The sequence below is a fragment of the Amphiura filiformis genome, chromosome 12 (genome assembly GCF_039555335.1).
Source record: "Amphiura filiformis chromosome 12, Afil_fr2py, whole genome shotgun sequence".
In the NCBI taxonomy this organism is placed as follows: domain Eukaryota; kingdom Metazoa; phylum Echinodermata; class Ophiuroidea; order Amphilepidida; family Amphiuridae; genus Amphiura; species Amphiura filiformis.
The window spans coordinates 3,061,907-3,079,327 of record NC_092639.1 but is presented as its reverse complement, the minus strand read 5'-3'; the positions used below and the strand labels follow the sequence as shown (position 1 = coordinate 3,079,327).

Sequence of the window (17,421 nt, the reverse complement as noted above, 5' to 3'; positions counted from 1 at the left end):
CTTCCCAGAATCCTTTGCAACATGACGCATGACATCATTACATCAAATGGCACCTCTATTACTTTATACAGGTTCCCTTCGTTTTCATGTTGAGAATAGACCGGCTAAACATGGGTCGATAGTCAAGAAATAAACATACTATGCAAGCTCTGCATGTGCTCTGTTCATTCAGGCACTTCTATCACTATCGACCCATGTTACACTATAGATAGGAAATCAGTACAGAAAATTGAAATGGAAGAAATGCATTGTGGGAAGTGTAAGAGTTCTTCTCTGATCAGCGACTCTATGCAGCATCCATGCAAAACAACTTTATTTCTACTCCGTTAAATTTGGTCTATTTAGGTGTGAGATGTTTCCATCTACAATCAAACAACTAAAAATTTTGTTTTTTATGATATGATTCTTAATCTGATCGATCAAAGTTGCATTTTTTGGAAACATCCGACATAAAGGGGATTTGTCGTGTTTGTGTTATATTTGTGAAAATAAGCTTCCATGAAAACGGAATGGTAGAAAGTAATATCAGGGACTGTATATCACAATGATGGCAAATTTAGACAGGACATTAACATCGCTTTGAAATCAACCGACTTGGTCCTTTGGACTCTTGCTAGTCAGACGAGATTTATTGACGAGAATAGTATGGTATTAATACACATGCAGTACTATGAAATGTGCTACAAAATTGAAATAGTCCTGTACATTATAGGTGATAAATCTGGAATGTTACCGTCAATGTTTAATGCTGTACGTGGTAGCCAAATGCAGTGCCGCCGAAAGCTATTACGGGCCCAGGGGTAAAATGAACGCCAGGGCCCCCTAGGACCCCGGGGGTAATGCACCCCCTTAACCCCCCTTGTCGGCGGCACTGACCAAAGGCTTCAACATAGAAAGTTCAATTTTTGAGACATTTTCTTAAAATATCAAGTACCACTGAACCAATACTATGCTTGTTTGTACTCATTTTAATGCATTTTTCATGCTGATTCCAAATATGGTCATAAAAATGTACAATTCTGACATTTTTGAATTTTGAATTTTTTTTTTAACTCGTCGTCTGCAGTCAACACCCGCATGGTGAGGGTTAAGTGATGTTTGTTTAATGTTTAATGGATAGCATACATTGGTTAATAAAATCACCAATTAAAACACTTGGAGTATAATTGTTTAAACATCACTAAAATATCACATGCAGAGGCAGTATTTTTGAAATAGGCCAATTAATTTTTCTGTACTTCCAAACCAGACAGTCGTCATTTTGTTTCTCGTTCACGATGCAATCAAGCATAAGAAGTCGGATGTCATGAAATCAATTTGAGATAGAGCTACAGCAAACATGCAGGTTCTTTTGGTTCCTGTTACTTACGAAGCAATATAAGGCCAGATATATTGTGTGTTTGTTCTCAACCGACTGACCCTAATCTTGAAAATCATGGAAAAATTAAGTCATACTGTACAAAAGAATGAACTCCTAATTTTGACAATTCCAGAAGGCCAAAAACAACCCTGTTCTAAGGGCGGACAGACCTTTCGAGTAGGGTCGGTCGGTCAAGCGTTGCTTTTTGTTTTGTTTTTGGGTTGTTTTTTTCTGGAGCCAAACATATTTAAAAAAAATATTCAGTCAAAATTAATAGATTTTGGCCCCAAAACGGCAGATTTTACATGATGTTAGCAGATTTAAACAGGTTTTCTTTTCCCGTTGCCTAAAGGTGTTTTTTGTTAACAGAATTGTGATATCCTGCGTTATAACACAAAATCTATAAGTTTCTTTACACTTGTAAACTAGCTCAAACTGATTAAAAACTTCAATGAAATGAAACAGTAGAGAAATATCCAAATACTTTTCATTTGAGCTATTTAGGTCTATGCATGTTTTAGTCATGATCTTTAAAAAAATTGTACCTTTTCAAAAAGGCTTTCATGGACTAACAAACAGTTTTATTTTTTTTTGGCCTAATGGGTCATATCTCTCATTCTTCTGATTCAATTTTGATGCAATTATCAGCGAAACCTGTTAAATGTGTAAATTAATTATGCGGAGAAGTCAAGAATTGAATACGATAGACAATTATACATCCAGCTCATTTAGCTTAATTACATCTCAGTACATGATTATTACTTGATAATAATACCCACAAGCAATTCATATCACATTGACACAAACATGTATCCAACGCACAATAACATAAACACCATGTTTTCTCACAAACCAATACACCGGTAGAAATAACAAATGGGGGTATTCCAGTTGAAATCCATACACCCCCCTTAATCTTCCACACAGGGAGTGTGAATTTCAAATGGAGTCACCCATTCAGTGTCGTCTGCTCCAAAATGGGCTATTCCAGTTGAAATCCATACACCCCGTATGGAAGATATGACCTTAATCTCCCACATAGGGAGTGTGAATTTCAAATAGAGTCGCCCATTCAGTGTCGTCTGCTCCAAAATGGGCTATTCCATTTGAAATCCATACACCCCGTATGGAAGATATGACCTTAATCTCCCACACAGGGAGTGTGAATTTCAAATGGAGTCGCCCATTCAGTGTTGTCTGCTCCAAAATGGGCTATTCCAATTGAAATCCATACACCCCGTATGGAAGATATGACCTTAATCTTCCACACAGGGAATGTGAATTTCAAATGGAGTCACCCATTCAGTGTCGTCTGCTCCAAAATGGGCTATTCCAATTGAAATCCATACACCCCGTATGGAAGACCTCACCTTAATCTCCCACATAGGGAGTGTGAATTTTAAATGGGACTACCTGAATGGGTGACCCATTTAAAAATCATACACCCCCTGTGTGGGAATAAAGTAATGTTTTCTAATGGGGGTGTATGGATTTCAACAGGAATAGAATAATGGTACATTGAACGAAACCATTCAAATTTGATAGGCAGAGCATAGCAGCGCCGAGAGCATCTTTTGAGATGGAATGTGTTCAGACTTGCCTCGTACTTTCTCCCTCTCACTCTCTCTCACTCAACTCAGTCTGGCTTACATTATTCGCTATTTCACTTAATCAAAGGATAACATTTCTTTGTGATTTTTTTAAAGGCTCATAATATTATTGTACACTGGTTGTTTTATATGGTGATGACAATGAGGTATTTTAACTCTCTTCACGCGGGTGTCGACTGCAGACGACAAGTTTCAAAAAAAATTTAAAATTCAAAAATTTCAAAAATGTTAATTTTCATGACCATATTTGGAATCAGCATGAAAAATGCATTAAAATGAGTACAAACAAGCCTAGTATTGTTTCAGTAGTTCTTAAGATAGCTCTTGATATTTTGAGAAAATATTTCAAAACTTGACATTTTTCTATTGGAGACATGATGGGAAGATAAATTGATGGGCAGAGACAAAGTGGTGTTTATATTTTTGTCTGGTGTGCAATATTAATATCGGATGTGATCTTATGAGGTGCTTCCCATGTAATATCAACTTTTCATTTTTTTCCATTCCATTTAACATAATAAAGACTTGTTATCTCATCTTGGAAAACTAGGCTAATCTATAAATTATCTTACAAAATTGAGTTGAAATGAATACTCTCTTATGACAGATCTATTAGGTATTATTTTAGTAAACTAAGTTTATTTTGTCTTCAAATAAAGGATCTATTCGATTTAACATACCGGTCTGAAAATGACCATCTTCATTTTTATTAGATATAGCATTTACAAATTTCTTACTGAGAAGTTTTGATAGTGTTACTGATGTAATAATTTTAAGTAAGAACATGAAATTAGGACCCTGCCTGACAATTGAACCCAGGACCTTTAGGTTGCCAGACATGTGCTATAACCACTTAGCCATATAGAAGCTTTTAAGCAAACTGTAACTGAATACATAAGTTGTCACTTTATTCATTCTTGTCATTGCGAGTAGCCCTCTTAGCTAGAGCCTGTACAATCAATATGCAGCCGTCCTCACTGACCATGCTTCATGTTAGTCAAATCGAAAATCACCACAAATGTGGAATTCATTTTCTCTTGTCAAAGTGAATGTTCTGATGGCCAGTGGCGGTGCCAGGAATTTTTTTCCAGGGGGGGCATTGAGGGGGCAAAGTGAATTTCAGGGGGGAATCAACAAATTTTGTGCAAAATTATCGCAAAAGGTGAAATTTTTGTAAATTTGGGTTTTTACTGGGGGGGGCAACAGGGGGGCAAGAGTTCTGACTGGGGGAATTTTCCCCTCATGCCCCCCTGTGGTACCGCCACTGCTGATGGCTAACAATAAAAAATAAATTTCAAGTTCCAACAACAACAAATATGTTTGTTTTTAAATCGCCAGAATTGTGGAAAACATTTTCAGATTGTTAAAAATAAATAAAAGGTTTAACAACGAAAGAACTGTATTTTGTTTCATTTTAAAAGTCAATTAATTATTGTTTTGTTTGAAAGCAAATAGCAAATATGAATATCCCAATATTTCATTTATCCTTCTATATAACCATAAATTATTTGACACAATCTGAGACAGTTTCCCTTTACAACCGCAGCAGACATTTTATACTTGGCATTATCCCCTAACATCATCAGTACTACCCATCGCAACATACGCTACTATGAGGTTAGACCCATCGAGTATATAATGCTATTGTGATGTACTGGAGTTTTTGTTGCAACCGGATAGGTGAGATTCAATGTTGTAACTCCATAAGACCGGGTACTTACTTACAATTCAAGCAATGAAATCATTCAATCATTGTACAATTTGTAATAACTCAGTTTTTTTAAACATAATATGCAGAGCATGTCAGAAACTTGTATAGGAGCTGGGACAAACATGCCAGTAACAAAACAGTGTTTCTTTAAATAGATACATCTCCGCATCCAGCGATCAGTTTATTGAATGTTGTTTATAGTCGCAGTCAAGATATTAATGAAACACTTATATGAAGTAAATCAGGCACTTCACACAGGCAGGCTAAAAGGTGTGATGGAGGGAGGCCATACTATGCTCTGGAGGTATGTACGTTGCCATATAGAGGAAGTTAGAAACATTCTCTAGTGATGACAATTTCAATGACCATCTTGAACTATCCAACAGGATGCGTTTTTTTCGTCTTTAAGCAGTAAGATATTGCACATTGCCTCCCACTCATAGCAAGGTGCAGGTGTAAATTGGTATTACAAAACATGATATTGTAACAAGATTATGATGTTATATGAAGATTCCAAAATTTAAATATACTTTCCCAATGCTGCCCAAAGTAACCAATATCTATTACCATATCTCTGACTAGACTTATAGCAAGTAGAACAGTATTACTTTAATCAAAAATTATGTTCAGAGTGGTATAATATATACTAAGATTATATATAATACTCATGTTCAGAAGCAGTAATGCCTTCCTATGCACTATTAGATATGCTCACAAAATGTGCAAGTAGGCCTATATTGCTTACCTTATAATTATCAAAATACAAAAGACTTGTTAAATAAGACATTTCATAAATAGTAAAGATATAATTTCCCTCAGATATTTTCCACAACCAAACGAATGTATATGATGCAATCAAGCTAAACAAGTCATTTGTGGAGCAAAATCAAAATTTGGTTAAGAATTTCATTGCATGTGCGATTTTCAGAGCTTTATTTCAATGAAAACTCCATCACAATTGGACATACGGTTCTAAAGTTAACTTTAACTTAAATAAGATTGATTTTTGCGTTACTTTAATTTTTTTCTGTCCAAACAAACTTTCTAACATTAGTTTAAGTCCTTCATACCTCACTCGACTCCAACTCCGGTATTTTAAACCCCAATATGTCCAACTTACTGGATATTTTGTAATTCACTCCACTTCAATTTGCGCGCATTTCATTTCGACATTTGAAAAACCCGCCTACAAATTTATATGTTGTTGATAGAGAATAAACATCTTTAAAGTAAAGAGAAAATGAAAATAACAACAAAGGACAATAACACTTTGGGTGCTCCATTTTAATTTAATGCCAACGAGGTTAAGAAAATGGCAGTTGTTCCAAATCTACCTTACACAGAGAGGGCAAATATTCAAATTTTAGATGTCTCTTGGACAAACATTAAAATTGGGTATCGCTATAAAATGTGTCATAAAAACAAAACGGTAAATGCTAATTCCTTGATATTGTCACACATGATCTCTAATTGTTATGTTATGTATAAAATGTTTTAAAACCTAAAAGGTTCAACTCGGTTCTTAAATAAAAATGGATTCTTTTCTCTATTGCACTTTTTTTGACTCACCCTGTATTATTGGTTATATCTCAAAATTAATTTTAGTGACAAACCACTCATCTAGCTTGATAACATCACATATATACTCTTGTAAGTGTTCAAAATAACTCACAATATTCCTTAATCAAAATCTATCTACTATGGTAATCATTTCTTTCTATGGGGCTATTTCACTTAAAATCCATACGTCCCCTATGGAAGACAAGACCTTAATCTTCCACAGAGGGAGTGTGAATTATAAATGGAGTTACCTGAATGGGTGACTCCATTTGAAATTCACACCCCCTGTGTGGCAGATTAAGGTCACATCTTCCACAGGGGGTGTATGGATATCAACTGGAATAGCTTATTATTCCATCATTCCCATTTTGTTTAATTCATAAGAAATTTGGCATAAGGGAGAGATAAAATAGTAATGATTTATAGCATTGATGTGATGATTATATATAGCAAAGATCCTGCGCTCAGGAAACATAAATATTTATAAGCAATGAAAATAGAAAATAGATGCATAAGGAGAAAGCAAAAGGGAATTATTTACATTGATTCGAGAAATAAAACAAGAGGAATTTGGAATAATGTTACAACTCAGATGGGAATGCTATTGCAGAGTAAAATGGCATCTACTAAATCCTTTGCATATTCTTACAAAGAATGCGATGTTTAAGCTCACATTAAATAAGGAGGATTTGCATGCCAACGTTCACTTATTATTCCCTTTTAAAGCAGTAGAAATACTTGAAGGCGCCCGCCCAATCAAACATAAGAATAGTCAACTTTTTATCGACAGAATATCTGACTACACCCAAATGAAATAGAATTGGGTTAATGTGCATAGAAATTATTGGGTGATTTTAATAGACCATAATAATTTAATTTGTCAAGCCTATTGGCTGTAATTTATCAGTACAGAAGCTTACATGAACATTTTGTTATTAGACCGCCCCAAAAATATGAAAATCTAGTTGCATTTGGTGTTTGTTTGTTTTTGTTTTTTCAGGGTTTTTTTTTTTTGCGATTTTTAATGTGGCAAATTATTGAAAATTGATTTTGTTTTTTGAAAAACATTTTACAGTCCTCAAAGTAAACTTTATAAATCTAATGATATGTACTTAAACTGTATGTAGTTGGGAGGAAAAGCTGACCATCATATGAAAATTTTGACATTTCGTTTTGAAGAGATACATTTTTGCCCAAAAGACCTAAAATGTTTACACATGTCCCAACTTACATTTAATTAGAATCAGCCAAATTTGTTGTGTTTGTAGGACAACACAGCAATAATATGTCTTAGAACACCACAGTTAATGCCACACCACAGTTAGGCTAATGCCATAGAATACCACAGTTAAGCGACTTATTTTCGCTTAAAAATGACCAGAAAAACTTCCTGATAGTAGTTACTAATATTGTTTCATAATTTTTGGCAAAGCATAACCAAACTACAATTTGCCACGACTGAAATCAAATATTATGGTGTTTTTTTGGCTTTAAGTAGATCATTAGTGAAATGTAAAAAGTTGTTAGATTTTGTACCGGTACCCTTTACTTATTTAAAATCCTCACAGCTAGGCCTCTTGTCCAATGTATAGCTTACAACACGCTCTGCATTACTCTGCTTCAACAGAGCTTGAGTTGCTCATTACCATACATCTTAAAGAAAAGAGAAATTGACAGTCTTAATGTGATATAATTACCTCGAGAACAAAGTCTCCTTCTTGAGTCCCGCCTTGTCTGCAGGGCTGCCTTTATCTACGTTCTCCAGATATTGAAGAGCAGGGAAATCTTCAGTAGGTATAAACGTTGCCGATGGGCCATGAGGACCTGAAATATAGAACACAGTATTGGCTTTAATTGATAGGTCAATTATACATTACAATCTCCCAGAGGGCACAGTTCAGTTTGGTAAGTAAACTACATATAAACGCATCCCAAAAGAAAGTATCCAGTTTGATTTTGGCCCATAAGTCAAAGATGTGGTCTTAAATCAAGTTCTACTAAAAGTATGTTACAGATGAATTTATTCCGCACAGTTTGATACCTCATTTGTCCAAATCGATGCAGCATTAATGACACAGTGATCTTTTGAATGTAGTCACTTTAATTTTTAAAGTTGCAGTAATTCCTATTGATGTTGTTTTCCTGCTTCTTTCAAGATTCTTCACAAAGGTGCACAATAACAGAGAAGGCTGTTTGACTCCACTTCATGAGTTTTATTCAATACAAATACTCTTTTACTCCTTCCTCTATGTTTTCCCGTTCACTCTTCACAGTCCATATCTGGTATGTCCTCCTGCTGCATCAATGATTGCCAGACATCTGCGGCCCATGCTCTCAGCGAGACTTCTGATGCGCCCTGGCCTTGATCTATCGCTGTCGATATTGAGTAGCAGTACCAAATCAATAGGAATTTACTGCAACTTTTGAAATTGAGGTGATTGCATTCAAAAGGTCATTGTGTCATCAATTCTGCATCCATTTGGACAAATGAGGTATCAAACTCTGCGGAATAAATTGATCTGTAACATACTTTTGGTAGGCCTTGATTTAAGACCACATCTTTGACCAAAATCAAATTGGATACTTTCTTTTTGGGATGCGTTTATATAATATGACCTTGTTAGTTTAGGGCATTAAAACTCATCCACTTGACAATGCTTGAGGTCAAATTTACCATTACACTAATGAATGACCTGTGAACTATTTCTAGGGTGGGTGAGACGATTTCTGCTCATGGCGTTAATGAAAGTGGTTGTCCCACTAGGATCCACGACATGCTCATGTATCAGGGGCACAATTCTTTAACCCCAATACATTTGTACATTCATTGAATGACCTTTGAAAATTCGGGTACAAAAACTCATACTCTGCAACTTGAGGTCAAATTTTGGACTTGATTGTTTAATTGAGGTTATTGAACTATGCGCCACAGGGATGAGGCCATTGTGGTCCATAGTGTGAGACTATTTCGGCTTGTGGCGTTAATGAAAGTGGTTGTCCAACCTTCCAGAAAATGATCAATTCCAAAATTGGCAAGTCTAGGAACAGATTTGTAAATCAATGTGGAAATTCTAGAGCCAGTTGAGCAGAAATACTATTGCCATAGTGCATCTACCTATCGGTATGGTAACATATTCTGTTTGCTTAACAACACTGGATCTATTTAGCTTGGAGATGGAACTTTCTCTTTTCTTCCTCCCAAACTGTCTTGGTATTTTGTTCTCAATCACAAGAAATCAGAGATGCCAACATTTTCTTTCACAACTTCAAATTTTATTTTTACCCTACACCTTATTACAGGCAAAATCTTGCAAAAAGGTGACATTTATTACGTAATCTGTATTTTTCCTGAATATAGTATTTTTAGGGGACTGTCACAGCTTGTTTTGTACTTTGAAAGTATGATTAAAGGCTGTAAAAGTCCACAAATTTATTCTTGTGTGATCAGAGATTGAGTAGATGGTTTGCGACTAACAAAAAACAGATCCTATTCACTGGACTAGCCATTCTGTGAATACAGTTACCCCCCCGCCCCCAAATTAATTGTTTGCTTGTCCATAGATCACTTTCAGAAGTTTGGTCGGCCAGTCGAAAAGTTTTTTCCCTTATATTTTTTCCCAAGTACTGAAAGTATAATGTGAAGTACTTGTTTGTATGTAAAACACTCACTGACCAGAGAATTTCCACCAAAGACAATTTCAAAGTAAACTCAATTTTATTTGCATGTACAAAATACTGCATTTTTTAGTTCTTCAATGTTTTACTTGTGTAGAAGCTGAGGATGATAATACTAAATATTGGAACCCTTAGCCAGGTATGACAAGACAGGGGGAAACATGCAGTAAATGGTATTTTGCAACATTTTAGTCTTTAGAAGAAAAGTTCATGACTTTCTTAAAGTGTTCTGAGGTCTTGTGGGTTTGGTATAGTGCACTTTTAAATAATTTGATCTACAATGGAATCAAATCAATCTGGATCTAGAGCATTATGTAGACTGCCTTGTTATTTCATAGAATCTCTACCACTGCATCTTCCAATTAGATTTCAAGGCAAACTCCTCATAGAGAATAGTTATGATCAATTACTCTTTCTTGCATAGAAAAATGACCTATGAATCACCCTATAACACAGTAGACCGTATGCATCAATGATACAAATATTTTTATTAATGGAGATAGAACTACATTACCATTGATTTTAACAAATATGAGTAGTACACTAACACTATGGACCACAATAGCCTCATCCCAATAGCATACTTCAATAACCTCAATTAAACAACCAGAGTGCAAAATTTGACCTCTAGTTGCAGATTATGAGTTTTTGTACTAAAATTTTCAAAGGTCATTCAATGAATGTGCAAATGTATTGGGGTTATAGAACTGAGCCCTGATAGATGAGAATGTTGTGGATCCTAGTGTAAGCAATACAAATAATGAATCTGAACCTTGTGAAACAATTGTACAGCCTGACCATAATTATACTCGTTTCCTTATTCGCAAAATTAAGTGTTTTTAACCCAAATTTCAATACTGAACAAGAAAGTAGAATTTAGTAAAAAATTATCATAATACAAACAAATTTTCTTTTTATTTCATTATTTTAGAGGGATTTCTTTTCTCGCAGATGACAATAATTCAACCAATAGAACAAAGAAAGACAAATTAAAGGGCCTACTTATATTTTGGAGATTTCAAAGAGAATATTTTTTGCACCCTGCATATCTTCAACCCTTTTGTTACATTGATTACACTTGCATAATCACACCAGTCTCTTCACAGTGAAAATACTTTTATAGCAGTGGCTGGATTCAGATACAGTATGGAATTTGTGCATCAGCCGTACAGGTATACAAAACAGGATATAAAGCTTCCTTAAAGCATAAATAAATCATAAAATTTGATAAAACAAAATAGTAATCTTCAGTATTGAACATATTGCCGGCAACCAATCATGACCTTGTTATGATAGCAGATTCTATACTGTATCATCGAATCTAGGGGTAATTAAACTATACATAGTTTTTGAAGGTTATTTCAGTTCACAGTTTAATTCAAGAAATGGCTCAGAGCTCACGAGAGCATAACTGGGAAACACGCAAAAGCTCCCAAGAGTTGGGTTGCATCTCATGCAACTCTCTTGAATATACACGTAAAGAGAACCATGTTTTTGTTTTGTTTTGCTATTACATATGGAGGCACTCTGTGATATTGTGATATGTTGTTATAAATGCTGATTATGAACAAAAAAGCAAAGGCATATTGCTTTATAAACATTAAAGAGATTGTATATTTAAAATGGCATTTCATGATCCACAGCCTCATCCACCCGCTTTTCTAAAAAAAAGTTAAGATTTTTATATCACTGGAAACCTCTGGCTACATAATGTTTATGTACAAAAAAATTTCTTGCAGATTAATTCGTTCAGCAAAATTAATTTGAATTACGTTCTGGTACACCAGAACGAAATAACAACACATTGTCTATGGAGAAGTGTAATACACATAATCATGCATAACTCCCAAACACAAAAATCAGAATCAAATGACATTTTGGGAATAAGCTTTCTTTTGTGGATATCTACTGAAAAATGTCATAAAAAGAGGATGCTGGGATCACGAAATACTCCTTTAAATCAAGATCCATTAGCATGCATTCTTTTAAATGCTTTTAAATTCCGCATCTCCATTTTATGAGCATAAAAGTATGTGCATTAATTCTTACTTTTGTGTTAAATGTCATGTTTTGTCTTTATATGTACATATTTAAATAATTCTTACTTTCTATAAAATGTCAGTGCTTTCACATTTGCTAGTTTACAATTATTTGCACATTTATCCCTGTCCCAAAATGTCACTATCTGAATTTTGATGCATTTTAGGGCGTTCTTGTTAGTGGCAAATCACTGAGTGATATTGGGCTATTCCATTTAAAGTTCCACAGAAGGAGTATGGGTTTTGAATAGAATAGAATAGACAATTGGGTAACTTCCATCTGAAATACTCACTCCAGTTGTGGAAGATATAGGTAAAACCATAATACAGGGGGAGTACGGGTTTCAAAATGATTAACCCTGACCAATTACATTTGAAAAACATACTCCTCCTGTGGAAGATATTTCCAAAATCTTCCACAGGGGTAGTGTGGATTTTAACTGGAATATGCCATTTTAAATCTCCCCATCCCACCTCTATGCCTCCAACGTTCTTTAAAAGGCAGCTATTACACCCTACACAGATATGTCTTTATGGACACAGATGACGGAACAGTACCCAGTTTCCGCTGACTATATCAAGCATTGTTAATTACATATCTGTATGTATGCACTGATTGTGAACACCAAAGACATATTAAAGTGCAATTTTAAATTTGTATGCACCATTTGCCATGCTATGATATTTGCCTTCCTCCGTAGTATTTATTTTTCATATACTTCTGCTTTCACAAACTTAGGGCATTCGAGAGTGAAATTTTAAGAAAAATATTCTGTCTATTTATTTTATTTTGCCATAAAATTACAGATAACATTTCAAATTTAATGGTTTGTGTTTTTAACTTTGATAGATACATAACCGGTGAAAATAATCACTGTACATTTTATAGTTAATGTAACGTTACTTCAAATTTATTTTGGCTGACGATCATCAATTTTCTGACGCAAATTGTCTACACCGATTTGTCATTTATATCACACTGAACTTTTTTAAATAGAGCTGCTTTTTATTCATGGAGACGTCGTCACAATATACCTGATGCATTGGGCTAGTCCATTTAAAAGCCACACTACCCCTGTGGAAGATTCTGGAAATATCTTCCACCAGGGGGAGTATGAATTTCAAATGGATTGAACATATTAGGCAGCTCCATTTGAATTTCATACACCCTCTGAGAAAGATTCAACCTGAATCTTCCACAGTGGGAGGGCGAGTTATAAATGGAGCTGCTAATATGTTCATTCAATTTAAATTCATACTCCCCCCGGTGGAAGACATTTCCAAAATCTTCCACAGGGGTAGTGTGCCTTTTAAATAGAATAGCCCATTTAAGTAAAATGACACTTAAGTTGGAAAGCTCCATTTTTTTCTTCAGTTCGATAACTTGTCTATTTCAAACATCACACTTCTCTCCAAACCTTGTTCATGTCAGACATAGGGTTCTTGAGACACAAGTGTTTCAGTCTTGCCTGAGACAAATGAAAATAAGGGAACAGTTTCCTCCCCTTCATTGTCACTCAGAATCAATTTTCTCAACAAACACCTCTTTTCATTTTTTTAGTTCTTTTTCTTTTTTAAACACATTTCATAAACTGACTTTAGGATAATTGAGAGGAAAATGCTAAGATCTCATACAAGCTCATCTATCAGTCACAGTTCTTTAACCCATATATGTTTGTACGCTTCCAAAATGACCTTTCGATATATGGGGTACTAAAACTCATCCTCTTTAACATAAGGTCAATTTTTAAGCCATATCGTTGAATAGGGGTTACTGAACTATGCAATTAGAGATGCGGTTATTCTGAAACGGTGAAATGCTGAAAGAGCTTGTAAACGGAAATACTTGACAAAAACATGTAACATAATCATGTTAACAAGACGTAGTTAATTGATTTTCGAATATTAAATATCTCAACAGTAATGGGGCTAATTTATGGCACTGTTCACAGCTACTAATGATTTGCATGTCCCTAGGTATCAAAATTGAGCATTTGTTGTGATGAAATCAGAGATTTGTGCACAGTAAATGAACACTATACCATTTAATGTTTTAGGGTAGCACGCAAGTGGTAATTATTTGATGACAATTTAGCTAGTTTTATGTAAGAATCAATAGATGTTCTTGTGGTGATGCGTGGGAAGTTTCTCTCCGTTTTGAATGCATTCTTGCTATTTTACAGGCTTTTGTAAGCTTAGAATCATGTTGAGGGCGAAATGTATGTGAATGTGTTTTTGTTATCAACTTTCTGTTGCTTTAAAAATACATATAAATGCACTCATCAAAAATAATCACCACAAGTTAGGCACAAAAAAAAAAAGTTGTTTGTTTGTCCTCCACCCCCCCCCCCCCCCGCTCCTCAGATGAAGGCCTGACCAATATTTTTTTTTCAATATTTTTTTTTTTTTTTAAATAAAAATAAGTAAAATTCAATTTTTTTTCCAGATTTGGAGTATCTCTGGACCTCTTTCATGGTTGAAAATTAAAAAAAGTCCACCAAATCATTAAAAGACTATGACATGAACACAAATTATAACTTTAACTGCATATTAAAAAACAAAATGTTTTGTTTTTTAAGTCACCATGAATGATTGTAGCATTTAGCTCTAGCAAGGTCCAGAAATACGCCAAATCCGAAAAAAAAATTTAAAAAATAAAAAAAAAATCCGCCGCCCATACGTCCTCTTTCAAAGCTGTGGAGGACAAACAAACAATTTTTTTTTTTTTGGCCTTATGTGGCCTGACCTAACAAAATGTCACCTACCAAAATGTAACCATAATTGGTTTTGATTAAAAGACATAATAACTCAATAAATTTAAAAATCTGTTTTATATTTATCATACATGCCAGTATCTTAACTTTTCATAAAGCTGATAAAATGATGTTCTTTGCAATGAAATCTCAAAAAATAGGGTTTTTTTTACAATGTTGACATATTTTTGACATATTTTCTTTCTTTTTTTCCCTTTATTTCTTTCTTTCTTTCTTTCATTATAATATGTATAGAAAAACATTCAAACTCTAGGGATAAACTCACAGAAATAAATTGCTACATGAACCTTATCAAAATATGCTTTCAGTACAGGGTTGACATTTCTTGACTCAATGTCAGCCTTGTGTTAAGTTTGGAAGGTATATTAGTGAGGATTGCCAGTCAAATCACTTTAGGATAAAAACCGTGAGTGAAATGGGAAACCCATCAGAAAAATACCCTAGCGCCCAAGTGAAAGAAATTACGAGTACAAAAACAATGTGGATCTTGATTTGCATGCAGCTTGCACCCTCTGGTGAGAGTGTTTTTGTTTCAAGGCTTCCTGCGCTCGATCCTGGCAACTCACCAGATCTTGTTTTTCAATGTTTCACTCTTACAACAAATGGTTATAAGTAGAACCAAAAAAGATTATGCCGTCTTAGCTGTATGTACAACCTTAAATGGTTCTACAAAACACCAAAATGGTTCTGGGAAACCCAGAAAGAACCATTTTAGACTTGAAAATGTTCTGTAAAGGCCATAAAGAACTATATTGGAGTCATAATGATGTATATTCATACATTCATATATTCATAGCAGTTAAGGGTGTACTACACCCCTGTGTAAATTTGACTATTTTTGCATTTTTCTCAAAAATAATAACACACTGGTAACAAAAGTTATGTATATTATTGGGGCAAGGAATCCAATTACTACACTGAAATTTCAGTGACTCAAGACAAGCGGTTCAGTATATATGGTAGGAAACAAGATACATCCTAGCGGTACCTTATTTCTTATCATAAATAACAAACCGCTTGTCTTGGGTCACTAAAATTCCAGTGTAGTAATTAGATTCCTTGCCCCTATAATATACATAACTTTTGTTACCACTGTGTTATTAGTTTTTGAGAAAAATGCAAAATAGACACAAATTTATCGAGGTGTAGTACCCCTTATCAAAGAAAGCAAAATTAGATTTTGACGCTACTCAAATTTAGTACACTCACCGGAGCACTTTCACCATCTTTCATCTGCTAAAAATGTGGTTGAGCTGGTGAAAGCACTGTGGGTGAGTGTACTAAATTTGAGTAGTGTAGAAGTCTAATTTTACTTTCTATCTTTAAATTTTCAAGAACCATTCTCTCTTCAATTGACGGTATTACATACACACGGTTGTTTGATGCATATAGGATTGGCTTCATTATTAACTAAATGCAAACTATAGATGGCTATTTATCCTAAATCATAAGTCTTTATTTGCAAGGGGTAGGTGATTAATACTGCCATTAAAACAGCTGGAATAGGTAAAACAAGCAACAAGGAAATTTTATAAACATATTTTATCAAACAATAAAAGAAATTAATTGTATTAAAAGCTTGAAAGAGTAATTTCCAGTTACTAAATAGCGCCACCAATTTTGTCATTAATAGATACATTTTATATCCGAAAAAGCATTAGAAATGCTATAAAAGTGAATAATTTTGTAAAAGAGGGGAAATTAAAGTTGAGAATGACTCCAAAGCATCAGTATACATTAGCATGATATCACTTTTAGCTGCTTAAGCCTAAAATTTGGTTGTACATGATGTTTTGTTTGAAAAACTAATAAATGATCCCATCAATCAACCGTGTATACAGGACTCTACATGAACCCATATTTCTAAGAGTGGACTGTTTGTTTTGTAATTTGCCCAGTAATTCACAGTATCCCTGCCATGAATAAATAAAGATAAAAGTAAGTCATCTTTAATTCATTCATAATACGACTATGAGCTATGTCACTTTAATACAAGACTCATTAGCATGTCTATGTCATCAAATCGGTAGCCCGTGATTTACTCAATATCCCACACAGGCATGTTACTGACGATAACGTACACAACAACTTACTTTTAGCGCCTCGCAGCACAAAACCAAATCCCTTCTTGCCCCTCTCAACAAACACAATTCTCGGTGAGCCTACGGGGGTAGACTGCGCATGGTGCCTGTAAACGGAGAAAACAAGAAACGATAGATGGACATGATTAATGAAATGTACAGGTCATATGATGGAGGACATGGTCCGTTATATGATACTATTTATTATGAGCCATCAGGAAAAGAGAACAAGGATTATCATTCCTGTACACAAAATGTAACTTGTAATTCATAATATCATTTTCATCTAGAAAATGGTTGTTCGTGAGTTAGTAGCAATAAATTGAGGTGTAAGAAACTAAAATGTCTCATGCTTTAAAAATTTCAAGTTTCAAATTTTCTTCCAAATTAAAAATTGTACATTTTTATGTCCATATTTGGAAATAGCATGAAAAATGAATTAAAATGAGTACAAACAAGCCTAGTACTGGTTCAGTGGTTCTTGAGATAGCTCTATATATTTTTGAGAAAATATCTCAAAACTTGTGACTTCTTATGTTGAAGACTATGGCTAGCACTCAGAACATTAATATTCATTTTAAAAGAGATGAAGTTACGCAATTCATTTATGA

The 17,421-nt window shown here is 34.4% G+C and overlaps 2 protein-coding genes across 6 annotated transcripts in view; both read right to left on the bottom strand.

Moving 5' to 3' along the window:
- LOC140165660 (UDP-glucuronosyltransferase 2A1-like) overlaps window positions 1-17,421 on the bottom strand; it is a 455,852-nt gene that overhangs the window by 198,665 nt on the left and 239,766 nt on the right. The gene's annotated exons all lie outside the window — the stretch shown is intronic.
- The window catches only part of LOC140165661 (SH3 and multiple ankyrin repeat domains protein 3-like), a 116,700-nt gene that overhangs the window by 22,673 nt on the left and 76,606 nt on the right, over window positions 1-17,421 (bottom strand). For 3 of the 5 annotated variants that reach the window (XR_011860747.1, XR_011860748.1, XR_011860750.1), the window contains exon 1: window positions 7,939-8,065. Coding sequence is in view for 2 of the 5 variants with exons in the window: in XM_072188957.1 (XP_072045058.1) it covers window positions 7,939-8,065; window positions 16,823-16,917 (222 nt within the window). In the remaining 3 variants the exon portion in view is untranslated. Of the gene's footprint in view, window positions 1-7,938; window positions 8,066-16,822; window positions 16,918-17,421 lie in introns of those variants that run through there. The other 2 variants (XM_072188957.1, XM_072188958.1) reach the window with 1 other exon arrangement.